The 15,338-nt window shown below is 57.7% G+C and overlaps 1 protein-coding gene across 4 annotated transcripts in view; it reads right to left on the bottom strand.

The window, feature by feature from the left end:
* Positions 1–14,938, bottom strand: part of BCAR1 (BCAR1 scaffold protein, Cas family member) — a 40,854-nt gene extending 25,916 nt beyond the window's left edge. The window contains exon 1 of one of the 4 annotated variants that reach the window (XM_003917186.4): positions 14,329–14,938. In XM_003917186.4, coding sequence (XP_003917235.2) covers positions 14,329–14,394 — 66 coding nt within the window. In that variant the 5' untranslated portion in view covers positions 14,395–14,938. Of the gene's footprint in view, positions 1–10,749; positions 12,122–12,233; positions 12,787–14,328 lie in introns of those variants that run through there. The other 3 variants (XM_003917183.5, XM_009196874.4, XM_009196873.4) reach the window with 3 other exon arrangements.
* Positions 14,939–15,338: the final 400 nt, after the last annotated feature.

Below are 15,338 nucleotides of genomic sequence, written 5' to 3'. Positions count from 1 at the left end.
GAGTTAAGCCCCACTGTGTTGAAGGGGATGTAGCTGGGGGGTGGGGAAGGAGCACCCACTGGGCAGGCTCTGGCTGGGGTATATGGGGGCAGAACCTACCCCACCCCCAGTCCAGCCTCCCGGATCTCTGCTGTCAAGGACAGGGATGCAGCCCCACATACCCAGCAGAGCCTCCACGCCTAGCCAGTGCCAGGGACCCTATGCCCATGCACTTATTTTGTGCACACAGCAATCCTGCAAAACAGGCTCACCATTAGCCCCAGTTTGTTTTTTGGGTTTTTTTGAGACGGGGTTTCACCATATTGGTCAGGCTGGTCTCGAACTCCTGACCTCAAGTGATTCACCCGCCTCAGCCTCCCGAAGTGCTGGGATTACAGGCGTGAGCCACTGCGCATGGCCTAGGACCTTTTTTCACATGAAGAGACTGAGACCCAGTTTAGCAACCACTGTCCCATCCCATACACTTCAGGGAACAGAGGAGACAGGGCCAGGGAAGAAATGGAGCTGCTAGACCTCAGCCCACCCTGCAGCTGGAAGGGAATCTAGGGACAGGGACAGCAGCACTGCAGGCTCAGCAAAGCCAAAGACCCTTGTCACACTCAGACTGCAAAAGGACAGGCAGCTGAGACCTAAGCACCCTCCTCTCCAATAAATATGAGTTTAGCACTGGGGCCAGCACCACCCCCACCCCAATGAAGTTTAGCCCCATTGGTGAGAAGGGGTGCAGTAAACATTTGTTGACTGGATGGGACCTCAGAGGTGGCCCTCATGGGATGCGCTGGCCTGGGTGAAGAAATCTGAGGCTGCCCTAGTCTGGAGGATGGCGGTGGTTAAGTCACGCATAAGTGCAGAGGCACATACTTGCATACACACAGCACACACGCATGCGCACACACACAGTGGGACTGGCAGCAAGGAGAGAGGCCCTGGATGAGAAGGAGCTGGCAGAGGTTGCTGCCGGACCAAGGGAGACAGCTGCAGACAATGTGGCCAGCGCACCAGCACAGGGCCCTCCCCGACAGTTGTGTCATCCCAGGAGTGGCCTGGCACCTCCAGCCAGGTTCAAGATGAGCTCACAGGCTGGAAGGGATGTCTCCAACCCCTCAGGGCCTGGAGTAGCTGTTTGTACAGAAAACAGGTGGACCCAGCACACCAGGACACTAAGTGGAGTGGAGGGGGTTATACTGGACCCAAGTGGGAAGAAAAGTCTGGGATAGGGTTCCTGCTCTTTGGACTTTCTGACGTCTGCCTTCAGGACAGACCCAATGCACAGGAGAAGTTTTCTTGCTCGATGTTCACCAATGTCCACTGCAGTATTTATGACAGCAAAGTGTGGAGCAAAATATCAATGCCAACTCCAGGGGACCGGTGAGACAAACCACAGCCCCTCAATAGAATAGTTTGCAGCTATTAGATGGCCTCTTCCAAAGACTGAAATAATGCAAGAAGATGCTTACAACAAACTAAAGTGAAAAGAGCAGGCTAAAATTGGCTTGCACAGTGTAAAGGCCCGTAGCCCTTCCCCTCCTGAAGCCTTGGCCTCCCAGCAGCAGTGAGGGTGGGCTTGGTTGATGGCTGGCTCTGGGAACGCCAGCAGGAGAGGATTTCCTGAGGCCGGAGGTGAGCACTGCCAGCCCCAGGAACGGGAAGAAACGGTATCTCTGGAGGGCCAATGAGAGCTGACGCCATCCCCCTAGGCTGGACACTCACAGTGGCAAGCTCAAAACCCAGGAGAGGCCGGGCGAGGCAGCTCACGCCTGTAATCTCAGAACTTTGGGAGGCTGATGCAGGCAGATCACCTGAAGTCAGGAATTCAAGACTAGACTGGCCAACTAAAACTACAAAAATTAGCTGGCCGTGGTGGCAGGCACCTGTAATCCCAGCTACTCAGGAGGCTGAGGCAGGAGAATCGCTTGAACCCAGGAGGCGGAGGTAGCAGTGAGTTGAGATCATGCCACTGCACTCCAGCCTGGGCAATAGGGCAAGACTCCATCTCAAAAAAAAACAAAAAACAAAAAACAGCCAGGCACGGTGGCTCATGCCTGTAATCCCAGCACTTTGGGAGGCCAAGGCAGGCAGATCATCTGAGGCCAAGAGTTCAAGACCAGCCTGACCAACATGGTGAAACCCCGTCTCTACTAAAAATACAAAATTAGCCGGGTGTGGTGGCATATGCCTGTAATCCCAGCTACTCAGGAGGCTGAGGAAGGAGAATCGCTTGAACTCGGGAGGTGGAGGTTGCAGTGAGCCGAGATCGCGCCACTGCACTTCAGCCTGGGTGAGAGAACAAAACTCCATCTCAAAAAAGACCGCAAAAAACAAAAAAGCCCAGGCGAGGGCACGGAACCCTTGTGGATAGCGCAGAGGTGAGCCTACTGTTACACCCAGAATGGACAGCCTACACCCCAACACCAGTCATTCCTCACTGCTGCCCTGGGACCAGGACAGACGACAGCTACCTGGAGGCAGAGAGAAGGGCAATGCCCCACGCAGCTCTCACGGCCAGCAGAGCTCGCACCCTCTACCTCATAACCCAGGCGGGTGCCTGCCAGAAAGCACCCTGGGTGACCCCAGACCGCAGAGCGTGCGCTCAAGACTCAAGCTGGAGCTGTTGCCTTAAAGGGCTTTCCCATCCTTCCCTGCTCTCGAGGGTGGAGTGATTGCGGGGCAGGGTTTGTCATTACAGTAGCGGCTCTGACTGTGGGAAGGTGGGCGGGCCCTACAGCCTGAAGCCAAATCCCTCCAGTGGTCATCCCCTTTGGCATGCCCGAGGCCAGTCCCCAGAGACCCGGGGTCAGGGGCAGGACCCAAGGTGTGAGGGCAGAGCTGCCAGGTAGGGGACACAGCACAGGGGTGGGGTGGGGCCTCCCTGCACTCCAAGTCCTGGCCCGCATCCCAGTAAATCCAGCCCTATGCCTCCACTTCAGGCCTGTCAGGAACAGCACTGGAAGAGGCAGCACAACTTTCCAAATTATCTGGAAATTAACAAGCAGCAGAGGCCCCTGCCGGAGGTACCTGCCTCAGAGAGGGGCACAGCTCGCAGCTGCCCGAGGCTGGAGTGGTCCAGCAAGGCAGCCCCGGGGCGCCATTCAGAGGCTCTCCGCCCACCCCAGCGACCCCTTCCTCTTGTGCACCCTCCTCTCTCAGCTCTCTCCTCCTGCCCAGCCTCCTGGGGCTGGCAGGTGGGGTGGACACCAGCACAGGGCCCTCCCAGACAGGTCCTCCTGGACCAGCAGTGCCCCTGTGTGCAGTAAGGAGGGGCCATGTGAGCTCTGCCCTGCTGCTGACCACCAGGTCCCGCTCCTGCATCTGCGCCCTATGGCAGAGGTGGCCCTTCAGCACTGCCTGGGGGAGGGGAAAGAAAGGGGCTCAGTCCTGGCTGGAAGGGGGAAAGAGGGGCAAAGGGGCAAGTTCAGTCCTCGTCCTCAGAGAGGAAGCTCCATGGCTGGAGGCTGCCCAGCTCTCCGCTGACTGGCCAGTGGGCAGGGATGAGGGTGTGGTCAGGAGGCCTCCCCAGCTCAACCCAGCCCAGCCATCTGCTCTCCCATGGCAACCAACCCCAGCGTACTGGCGGAGGGGGTTGACTTCACACACCATCTGCTGCCCACTCCTGGCTGCTTCCGCAGAACACAGGTGCCCACACCCACAGATACCCACCCGGCCACTCTGGGGTCAGCAGGCCAGGGGCCAGTGGAGTCACAAGAGGGGACCCTGGAGGCTCTGCATGGCAGTGATGGAAAGAGCGAATATAGAGAAGACAAAGCTGTGGCAGCCACAGGGAAAGCAATGCTTTTTTTTCCTTTTTTTAAAGAGAAGGTCTCTATCATCCAGGCTGGAGTGTAGTGGCACAGTCATAGCTCACTGCAGCCTCAACCTCCTAGGCTCAAACGATCCTCCCACCTCAGCCTCTTGACTAGCTGGGTCTACAGGTATGCACCACCATGCCTGGCTAATTTTTTTTTATTTTTTTTTATATTTTTGAGACGGAGTCTCGCTCTGTCGCCCGGGCTGGAGTGCAGTGGCCGGATCTCAGCTCACTGCAAGCTCCGCCTCCCGGGTTTACGCCATTCTCCTGCCTCAGCCTCCTGTGTAGCTGGGACTACAGGCGCCTGCCACCTCGCCCGGCTAGTTTTTTGTATTTTTTAGTAGAGACGGGTTTTCACCATGTTAGCCAGGATGGTCTTGATCTCCTGACCTCGTGATCCGCCCGTCTCGGCCTCCCAAAGTGCTGGGATTACAGGCTTGAGTCACTGCGCCCGGCCGCCTGGCTAATTTTTTAATTTTTTTGTAGAAATGGGGTTTCACTATATTGCCCAGGCTGGTCTCCAACTCCTGGGCTCAAGTGATCCTCCTGCCTTGACTTCCCAAAGTGCTGGGATTATAAGCATGAGCCACAGTGCCTGATGGAAAAGCAATGCTTTCTCTCCTTCCCTGGACAGACAGCATCATGGGGATAGGCTGAGCATCCCACTGGAGCCTACGCCAGCCTACAGATAAAGGCTCCTTTGCCCTGGGAGACCTAGGCTTAGACTAGAAGAAGAGAGCAGATATTAATGACTCCAACTGGCCTTGGGCCTTCAGCCAGTCACTGTACAGCTCAGGTCTCAGTTTGCCCATCTGTTAAATGTACCTACCACCAACAGCCCTGGCTGCCCCAGGGCCATAAGAGTGACGGCACAGGTGGCCTGCAAGCACACAGTGGCACTCTAGTGTCCCACTGCCCGCAGCACACCCACACTCTGTGCCATCATACACTGGCCCCACCCGCTGGGCACCAGGGCACACCCTCCCTTGGCCTACCCCATGTGCTAAGTCCATCCCCCAACCAAGCCCTCCCTGCTCTCCCTATAGGCTGCACAGACACTGCTCCTCAGATGCCCTGAACATCCCTCACCTTCTCTGAAACCTTGTCTGAGAGACGGGGGCAAAAATCTTTCCTTGGAGCTCTGTTGCCCCCAGATCCACCCGCCAACACTGGAGGCAGGCAGGGTCTCCTCTTGGACTGCTCTGGGGAAAGCAGGAAGTGGCTGGTTGCAGTCCCTTTCATTATGCACATTATAAAGCAAAACTCGTGCATCTGCACCTCCTGACTGAGGTCTAACTGTTGGCAGCACTGCTGTGTAAAAGGACAGCTGTGTCCTCAGGGAACTCACATTCCAAGATGTGTGTTAAGGGGCACAAACATAAACGCTTGCAAAGCAGACAGCAGAGGGATGGGGGAAGCTGTTCTATGCAAGGTGCTTGAGGGCTTCTCTGCGGAGGTGACATTTGAGCAGATGGGTGACTCTTTTGCTAAGACTCATTATGCAGAAAAAAATAACAGCTAAGATTTGTAAAAATAGCAGAGGCAAGCCAGCTCCTTTGGTGTGAAGAGCCAGGGTGGCCTCAGGAGCACACAGAACAAACCCAGACACTGGGGGCCCGGGACGCAGGGAGTCTCCCTCTACCCTCCTCAGTCTTGGCTCAGTGGTGCATGCCTCCTGGGCTTGGGGATTCCAGTGCTGGGGTCTTCCTGGAGGGGTGCCTTGGCAGATGGCCAGGGAAAAAGAAGAGAGAGCCCAGGAATCTGTGTAGGCTGGGAAGGAGGAGGAGGGACACAGGCAGCTTCTGCTCCATCCTCTCCCGCTTCCTGCTCTCCTTAGAAACCTCCCAACCAGGACCTCTGGAGTTGTCACCGGTCCTGGCAGAAACACAGATGACTCCACAGCCTAAGACACTTAACCTCCCAGATAACCTGCGAGAAGGCAGTTCAAACTCTAAGACACCTGGTGAGGGATGGGACAGGGAGGAGTGTGGTCATACCACTTTCTGAGCAAACAAGTAACTTTGGTAGATCCAGGATTTGGGGGCACAGATCTCCAGGCATGTCTCGAGGCATACAATTGGATATCAGTTTTTATAAAATACTTAAATGGGGTATTTTGCCAACAATAGTGCTGGTGTTCCAGTACTTAATAACACAGAGCACAAGCTGGCCTCAGTGGCTCAGTCCCAGCTACTGGGGAGGCTAAGGCAGGAGGATCGTTTGAGTCTAGGAGGCCAGCCTGGGCAACACAGCAAGACTGAGACTCAGATACAGACACAGCACACTAAAGGTAGAGATAGATATCCATCCACAAGGGAATGGATAAATATCTTGTGGCACATCCATTACTGGAACATTGCTCAGCAACAAAAAATAATAAACTGGCCGGGCGCAGTAGCTCACACCTGTAATCTCAGCACTTTGGGAGGCGAAGGCGGGCGATCACGAGGTCAGGAGACCATCCTGGCTAACACAGTGAAACCCCATCTCTACTAAAAGCACAAAAAATTAGCCGGGCATGGTGGTGGGTGCCTGTAGTCCCAACTACTCGGGAGGCTGTGGCAGGGGAGTGGTGTGAACCCGGGAGGCAGAGCTTGCAGTGTGCCGTGATCGTGCCACTGCACTCCAGCCTGGGGGACAGAGCAAGACTCCGTCTCAAAAAAAAAAGAATAAACTGTTGGGGCTGGGTGCTGTGGCTCATGCCTATAATCCTGGCACTTTGGGAGGCCAAGGCAGGTGGATCACCTGAGATCAGAGTTTGAGACCAGCCTGGCCAACATGGTGAAACCGTCTCAACTAAAAATACAAAAACGAGCCAGCATGGTGGTGGGCACCTGTAATCCCAGCCACTTGAGAGACTGAGGCAGGAGAATCGCTTGAACCCAGGAGGTGGAACTTGCAGTGAGCCAAGATCGCGCCACTGCACTCCAGCCTGGGCAACAGAATGACACTCCGTCTATTTAAAAAAAAAAAAAAAAGAATAAAACCAATATGCTCGATGAAAAAAGCCAGACTTGGCCGGGCTTGGTGGTTCATGCCTGTAATCCTAGCACTTTGGGAGGCCAAGGTGGGCGGATTACCTGAGGTCAGGAGTTCGAGACCAGTCTGGCCACATGGTGAAACCCTATCTCTACTAAAAATACAAAAATTAGCTGGGAATAGTGGTGGTCACCTATAATCCCAGCTATTCGGGAGGCTAAGGCAGGAGTATCGCTTGACCCCGGGAGGAAGAGGTTGCAGTGAGCCGAGATCCTGCCACTGCACTCCAGCCTGGGTGACAGAGTGAGATTCTGTCTCAGTAAAAAAGAGAAAAAAGCCAGACTCCAAAGCGCATCTACTGCAGGCTTCCAGTTGCAGAAAGTTTAAGAACACGCAAACTTAAGCCAGGGTGATAGAATCTTGACTGTAAGGGGGCTTTTGAGAACTTTCTGAGGTGATGGAGACATTTGTTATTTTGATTTGATTGATGGCTACATGAAGGTCTATATTAATCAAAACTCATCCAACTAACTGTATGTTTAACATCTGCACATTTCACAACATGTAAAATTTACCTCAGTAAGAGTTTCGACTGGTAAAAAATAAAACAAAGCAAAGAAAAAATACATGGTATTACAAATACCAAAAACAGATACTACAAGCCCAAACCCACCATGCTACTCTTTTTGCCCTGACCATCAGGGAGCTTCAAGTTAAATTTGGAGGCCTACTGAGCCCAGGCTTTCTGGGATAATTCTTCCTCCTTCACAATACATTACATAATTCCAGATCTTTTCATGATCCCAGACTATTTGTGTCTTCTGCTATAATCTGCTTCAAATTCTTCTTGGAATTCGGCAGGGCTTAAACAATAAATTAAAATGACTGAAAAACCTTCCCAGCCTCTAATCCCCGTTGGAGAAGAGATTAACTTCAGAGCCGCAACTTGTGACCATCTCAACAAAGCAAGCATACCTTCCACACCTCTACTGAGGTCCCCAACCTGTCCCCCAGAACTCTTTTCCTTTTTCCTGAAGAGAGGGAGACAACGGCTCAGCACACGAGGACTGAGAGTGAGCCACAGAAACCATGGGGCTTGACTGGGAAGACACATGCAGGGCTGCAGTGAAGCCAAGTCCAAGGCCGGGGTGAAGGTAAGCACACAGAGGGAAGGTGGTATGGGCCCAAGGACACCAGAGCACCAGTGGTAGGAAATGGGGAGGTCTGCAGGTATTACCCAGGCCCCTACTCACCCTCCCGGCTGTAGGAGCCATGATCCTCAGGCAGGGGTGGAACCAGCCTCCCTCCAGGCCCTGGCTGCCCTGTGCTGGCCCAGCTGCTGCAGACCACACCTGAGCAGAGGCCTGCACCACTGCGGTGGCTCCCACGGTCTGCAATGCTGCCTCATTCCTGGGGGCACTTGGAGCAGGGCAGCAGCTGCCTAGATGCGATGGGCCAGCTGGTGGCCCCAGTGCAGGTCACTCTCTCTGGATGGGATGAAGACAAGGACCTGCCCATCCAAGGCTCAAGAGGCTAGGGTCCTGCAGGCCACGCCCGGGCAGGGGAGAGGCCAGGGTCATCCCACCAAGGCCTTGGCGGAAACCACACTGACCATAAAGAAAGGGCCACGGAACCCTGGGGGCAGAGGCCAGTTGGTCTGGGCCCAGCCCAGCCTCCTCCCTATGCTGGCTGCCTGGGAGTCAGAAATGGGGTCTGGGCCACTGCACTAGCCAACCACGGCCACATAAAGACAATAATCTCCATAGCAGTAGCTGCTGTTACTTAATTACCCTCCTTCTAACAGCTCTGGGCGCCCCTCACCAAGTTCTCACAAAACCCCAGGAGCTCTGTGCTGTTAACATCCCCATGACATAGAGGAGGAAACTGAGGCTCAGGAGGTTCAGTAACTCACTCAAGGCACAGAGCCAACACTGCTCACTCTAGAGCCCTCGCCCTCGACCCACCAAAACACTCTCCCCACCCCGAAGCAGCCTCTCCAGGAACCCCTTTCAGCCCTAAGCAAGGCTCTGAGGAGAGTGGCTGAGACCCCAGGCTCGCAGAGCTCGAGGTGAACAGGAATGACCTGGTGAAGAAGGCAGCCGGCTGGGGATCACTTCCTATAGAGGGAGGGACAGGCTGAGCCAAGGCCCAGTGGCTGGAGAGGGTGCTGCAGGGGCGGTGGCGCCTGAGCTGCGGACTTTGAACATGGACACTGCCTCTTCCCACTCTCTCTGTCCACTGCCTGGCTGCCCAGGCCAGCCCCTCATGGCTCCTTGGGCAGCTCTCCCTCTCACACCACTGCCTGGCACAGAGCCAGTCCCAGGATTGCTGGCCACGGTTTCAACCAGATGCAGGCTGGTCCACTCATCTCCATCTACCACTGCTGGGGCTGGCTGGGACTAGACCCACCGTGCTACACAACCCTGGGTGCTACCTGCTCTGAGCCCAAGCTGCCTTGCCGCCCAGGGACACAGAAGGGGTGACGCAAACTCATGTTTGGGAAGCCATAGGTAGAGGGTTGGCTGCCATCCACAGCTCAACAGGCTGCGGCCCCCACAGGTAGAGGCCATGCAGGATGATGGTCATTTTATGGTTGTGGATCCTGCCACACTCGGCTCCCACCCTGGCTCCACCTCTCACTGGCCATGTGACCCTGGCAAGACACGACACAGGCCCTCTGTGGGCCTGTGAGACCCTGAGCCCAGTGCCCAGCACACAAGGCAGCATCCCTGAAAGGAGCCATCCCTCAACGAAGGAGCACAGGAGGAGCTGGAGCGGCCGCACTCACTTCACAGATGGGAAGCAAGAGGCAGAACAGATAGCAGGGAGGCCACTCTGCAACTGGAAGCTGGCCTCTCACCTGGCGGGGCCAGGTGTGGCCAGCACCTGCCACCCCTAAACATGGACTCCCAAGCCAATGCCAGCCAGAGGTCTGAGGTGGGTGGCACATTTCCTTCCAAATGTGTCCTCTCAGCTGCGGGAAGAGACAGGCCCAGGGCGCTGGGTAGCCATGCCCAAGAAGAAGGCATGGGAATACGCATGGGGTATCTAGGCACCGCCTGAGCACTGCACTGCTCTATGCCTGGAGCAGAGGAAGGGGCACTGAGCAGGCAGCTGGGACACCCTGGCACTTTCCCCTCTCTGGGTCCGGGACTCCATGTGAGTCAAATGACAAGGTGACACCAGCTGACCCCAGACGTGCCCCCTGCCCCAACACTCACGGGGTTGCTCCCCGCACAATCAGCCCACCAACCTCTCACCCTGCTTACCCTCCCACCCCCTTCTGAAGTATCTTATTTCTGTGGGCAAAAGTGCCTGCGTCAGCCCATCTAGGAAAAGACTGCCCAAATGAATGGGTGTGCTTAAAACCCAGACGTGTCCCTGAGCAGTCGCCACTCTGGGTTCCAAGGGCAGGGCTTGAGCAGGCAGCTTGGTCTGGAAGCCTCCACAGGGCCTCCTCAGCACATGAAAGCAATTTTCAGAACACTTCAAGACTGTTCCAAAAATGAATTCTCCTCTTGGCCCCACCACCTCACACACTGCCCAAGGTCCCAGGAGAGACAGCCATACTGATCTGCCAGCCAGGCACGTAACGGACAGATGGCAAAGACCCCTGCCCACCCCTAGCAGAATTCTGCTGGGCTGTGACTACAAGGGAGAGGGTAGGAGGTGACTTGGAGGCCGTGATGGTCTGGCCAGGTTGCAGGTCCCCACAACGGTGCCTATCTGTCCAAGTCCTACCCAGCCTGCCGTCCCTCTCTTGTTACAGATGAGGCACAGCACCAAAGAAGGCTGCCCAAAGTCCTGTAAGGCAAGGGGTCAGGGCGCCATCCCAGACTCTGTCCAGAGCTTGGTTCTGACTGTGGACAACCAGATCAAAGCAAATGGAGACCTCCCCATAGAGGCCCACGCAGGCTCAGATGTGGCCAGACTGACATTCCCTAATCACTACTGCCCTGGGACACTGGCCCTCCAGCAGGCTCAGGTGGTTCACCTTGTCCCTCTGTCTCGTGTCCACAGGAGCGGGGCTGGCCAGTCTCCTGAGGCCCTGGGCCAGAGAAGTCCAGAACTTTCCAGGAGAGCAGAGCAGAAGAGAGGAAGGGCTTGGTAGGCATGCTCTGTTTTCTTTCTTTCTGAAGACGAGGCGATTATGCTCTGAACCAGGACGGATGGCAGGCCTTACTTCAGCACAGTCTGGAAGCCCTCATTTTTTCATCTGTAACTGCATTACCACTACTGGAGGTGGGCGGGAGCGGGCTCTTTAATTCCGCAATAACAATGCTTTGCACTTGGCCAGCCTCCCCTCCAGTCATCTGCACACACTCTGGAGTAGTTAATGAAGAGGCCACTTGCCAGGACGCCCCCACTGCCTGCTTCATGGAAAGGATGGGGTCCTCCCGGTGAGGAGCAGTTCCAGAAACAAGGCCAGAGTGGACAGGGCTCTGGAGGGTAAAGCTCCTAACCAGGCAGGGAAACGATGGTTGGAGGCCACAGCTCACCAGGTGCGGATGGTGTCCCTTCCTGGCAGTACGCCAGGGTGTCCGCCTCCCACCTCAGTCTGTCCATCTGTAATGTGAGGCCTGGTCACCCAGGGTAGCCAGGATCACTTGCTGTCCTCAGAATATGAGACTGAGATGCTCAGAGATGCCAGTGCCCAAGTGTGGAACCATGGCCCAGGGGTCTGCCAAACCCAGGCTGCCCGGCCAGGAAGAGGGGGTGTCGGGTAGAAAACGCCCACGGCCAACGGCCAACGGGGAGGAAGCGGCCAGTCAGGGCCCCAGGGGTTCCGCGGCGGGAGGAAAACTTCCCAGGAAAGTGAGCGCATCAGTTGTGGAGGGCAGGCACGGCTCCCATCCAGACAAGCCGTCCTGGGGGAGGGGTGGCTCCGGTGACTGGCAGAGATCGAGCCCCAACCTGGCCACCCCGGGGAGAGTCCCGGCAGCGCCGCAGGGCAGCAATCCGAGGGAGGTCTTGGAGGGGCAGCACAGGCCTCCCACCCTTCATCCAGCCCAGCAGTCCCGGAGGGGAGTCCCGGGAGTGGCAGAGACCCCTCCCCGCTAGGCCTAACTGTCCTGTTGCGGGGTCCCGGCGGGCGGCAGACCCCCGCCTGGCCCAGCTGTCCCAGGGGTTTCCTGGACCAACAAAGAGCCTTCCCGACCCAGCCATCTTGGGGGGCTCCCCGAGGGGACAACACGGCCCCAGCCCGACCCGGCTCTCCTCAAAGAGGATGCAAAGGCTGGGGCATACAGGCCGGCTTGTGGGAGCCTCCCCGAGACTGTGCGCTCTCCCCCGGGGCCGAGCAGACCCCGGTCAGGCGACCCCCAGTCCGGGAGCCCCCGCGGCATCAGGCCCAGGGGCGCGAGGTCGCGAGGCATCAGGCGCGGGCGGCGCGAGGTCGCAGGCGGGCCGGGGGCAGCCGGCCCGGGGTCCGGGGCGGCGCGGTACTCACCGGCACGGACATCTTGGCCGTCGCCCCCGGGGCCTGGCGGGCAGCGGCACCCGCGGGCTGGGGGCTCGGGTCCGCCCGCGCCGCTCAGAGCCCCCGCGAGGGGTCCGGGCGCTCTCCGGCTTCTTGGGCTCCCTAGCGTTCCCGGACGCCGGACAGTCCGGCGGCTCCAGCCGCACCGCGCATGCGCCGCCCGCGCCGCCCCTCCCCCCGTCTCCGCGGCCGGGGCCACGTTAAAGGCGAGGACCCCAGACCTTGGCCTTTTTCTGTCGGCCCAACTCGGCGGGGAGGCGCGGTCTCCTCCGCTCCTCGCCCATCCCTTGCAGGCCACCTCCGGTCGCACCAGCTCCAGGTCGCCTAACCAGTCCCCTCCCCCAACACTGCACGTCCCCGGGGGCTGGGCGCCTGCCCTGTGGCCCTGGCCGGCCTCCTAGGCCCTGGGTCCGGGCGCAGACGGGGGAGGGGTCGGCCGGCGGAAGGCGATCGCGGGGCAGCAGAGCAGGCCTCCGGGAGCCCCTCTGCCCTCCCCCAGCTGAGAGCGAGCCCCGAGACCCCCAGGGAAGAGGAGCTCCCACTCCCCGGAAACAGCCTGGCTCATCCTGAAGTCATCTGGCCTGGCTTCTAGGGAGGATCCTGTGTCCCTGTAACCCCCACTCCTGGGCCCACCCTCAGCCCATCGTCCTCCCAGAGGCTGGAAGACAAGCCTTTGTGGGCCTGAGACTTCCTTTCCCCAGGCCAGACACCCCCAATTTCAGCTGTTCCGCATCTACCATGGTGCCCACACATGGCATCCACAGCCACTGGGCACATGCATGTTCGTCCCCATCCCTCTACCCCTGCCAGGCAGGCCTTGCTCTTGCCCACGGGCCTTGCTGTTGCCTACGTTTCATAGGCCCAGGCACTGAGATCCCTCACCCACCCAAAGGAAGGAGCAGGGGTCTGACCCCTCTGTTCTGCTGCCTGGGGACGGTGGGTGAGCATCTAGAGCAAGTGGGGCTGGGGTCCAGAGCAGTGCCCAGAGGTCAGCACTACCCACCACAGGGAGGAAACACAGAGCCAGCTCCATGAGGCTGGTTGGCCACACCCGGGGTCATGGCGGGGACCTGGGGGCAGACAGAGAGCTCCAGCTGCCTAGGGAATCTCTGTGTGGGTGCCCATGTGGGGGGCGGGCCCTTCTGTCTGCCAGGGATGCTGTGCCAGGAGGCCATGGTGGCTGGATGGAGGAAGCAGAGCCAGGCAGGAGGCTGACTTCCCCCAGCTCCCAAAAGCCCCCAGTAGCAGGTCACCGACTGGGTTTTCGGCCTTTTTCCCCAAGGGGCGAGCAGCCTTGATCTTTTCTCCAGGAGTGTCCAGGGGAGGATCCCAAGAGGCCAGCAGCAATGAGGGGGTATGAGTTATGCGAGAAAGAGGGAAATCCAGGCCTCCCACAAGAGACCCAAGTCCCTGTTCTGGCAATGATGGGGTGTACCTCCCTGCTCCGGTTTAGTATGGTTGCCCCTTCACCTCTTGAGTGGGGTTCCCAACTGTGCACATCAGCATCCACAGCCCAGTGCTCAGCAAGGCATTGTTGGAGGGGCCAAGCAGGGCCACAGCAAGAGGAGGGGGGCCTGGACCCACAGCTGCCACCTCCTCAAAGGGCGCTCTGTGCATGTCTGGCACGTGGCCCTGCCCGTGCCCACCCGCCCGCATCCAGCTGGCACAGGGGCTCCTGAGCTGGGAGCAGCAGCTCAGCCTGGCGCGCGGGCTCCTGGCCACATGCCCCGCTGTCTCTGATGCCCCCACCCACCACCACCCTGGCCCTCTTCCTTGCTCCTTGCCTAGACCTCGCCTCCCTCCCTCGCTCCTACCTGGGGCCCACTGTTTCTGTCTCCTTTCCCATCTCCCCCATCTCTAGGTGCCCCGGCCAGAATGGGAGAAAGATCCCTTCCACCTGCCTGGGTACACGGAAAGGAGAGCCCAAGGGAGGGGCACAGATGGAGCTGGACCCTCCAACGCATCTTGTCCTGCCTCCGACCGCCGAAGCGGCTACTTATGTAGGGCATCACTAACCCAGCCCTTAGCAGAGTGAGAGGGGACCCTGGCTAGAGCACTCACTTACTCTGAGGCAGGGATCCTTGGGTGTGGGCCTGGGGGCAGCCAGAGGAGCCTCACCAGGGCAGTGCATGCCCTCTTCTGACACTACCAGGTGTCTGTGAAGGCGGCAGCTGCTCCTCCCTCACCCACTCCTGGCAGGCAAATGATCCCAGGATGACTCACTCCGTCCTACAGGGAACAGCCTCTGGGGCTTCAAGGCTGGCAGTTCCAACCAGAAGCAACAGCTGGGCTGTCAGAGCAGGCGCCTGCGCCCTGAGAGAGTCCTTGAGAACTGAGCGAGGCCCTCACACCGGGACTATTGTTGTCCCTGGCCTCTGGAGGGAAAGGAATTTGAACCTGGCCATGGAGTAAATCTGTGCAGAGACAAGCTTCACCCCCAGCTCTTCCAACACCCAAGCTGGCCTCTGTCCCCAGGGCCTTGCCATGTCTAGAGGGGCTGAGGGCTGGGAAGTGGCTCTTTTCTCCCTGTACCCCCCTTCAGGTGACCAGGGACTTCTCTGGCAAAGGAGCTCCTGCCCTGGGAGAGTGCAATGATTACCAGGCACTAATAATAATCTCCCGTCAGTTGGGGAGCGGTGGCTCACGCCTGTAATCTCAGCACTTTGAGAGGCCAAGGTGGGCAGATCACCTGAGGTCAGGCATTCAAGACCAACATGGTGGTGAAACCCCATCTCTACTAAAAATACAAAAATTAGCTGGGCATGGTGGTGTGCACCTATAATCCCAGCTACTTGGGAGGCTGAGGCTGGAGAATCACTTGAACCCGGGAGGCAGGGGTTGCAGTGAGCCAAGATCGCACCACTGCACTCCAGCATGGGCAACAGAGGGAGACTCCATCTCAAAAAAAAAAAAAAAATTCTCACATCAGCATGGGATGTGTAGCATCAGTAATGAACCAATACTGATACATCTTTGTTAACTGAAGTCCACAGTTGATTCAGATTTCTCCTTTTTTTTTTTTTTTTTTGACAGAGTTTTCCTCTGTTGCCCAGGCTGGAGTGCAGTGGCTCCATC

This window comes from Papio anubis, chromosome 18, assembly GCF_008728515.1.
Source record: "Papio anubis isolate 15944 chromosome 18, Panubis1.0, whole genome shotgun sequence".
Lineage (NCBI taxonomy): Eukaryota > Metazoa > Chordata > Mammalia > Primates > Cercopithecidae > Papio > Papio anubis.
This window is presented reverse-complemented; position numbering and strand designations above follow the sequence as displayed.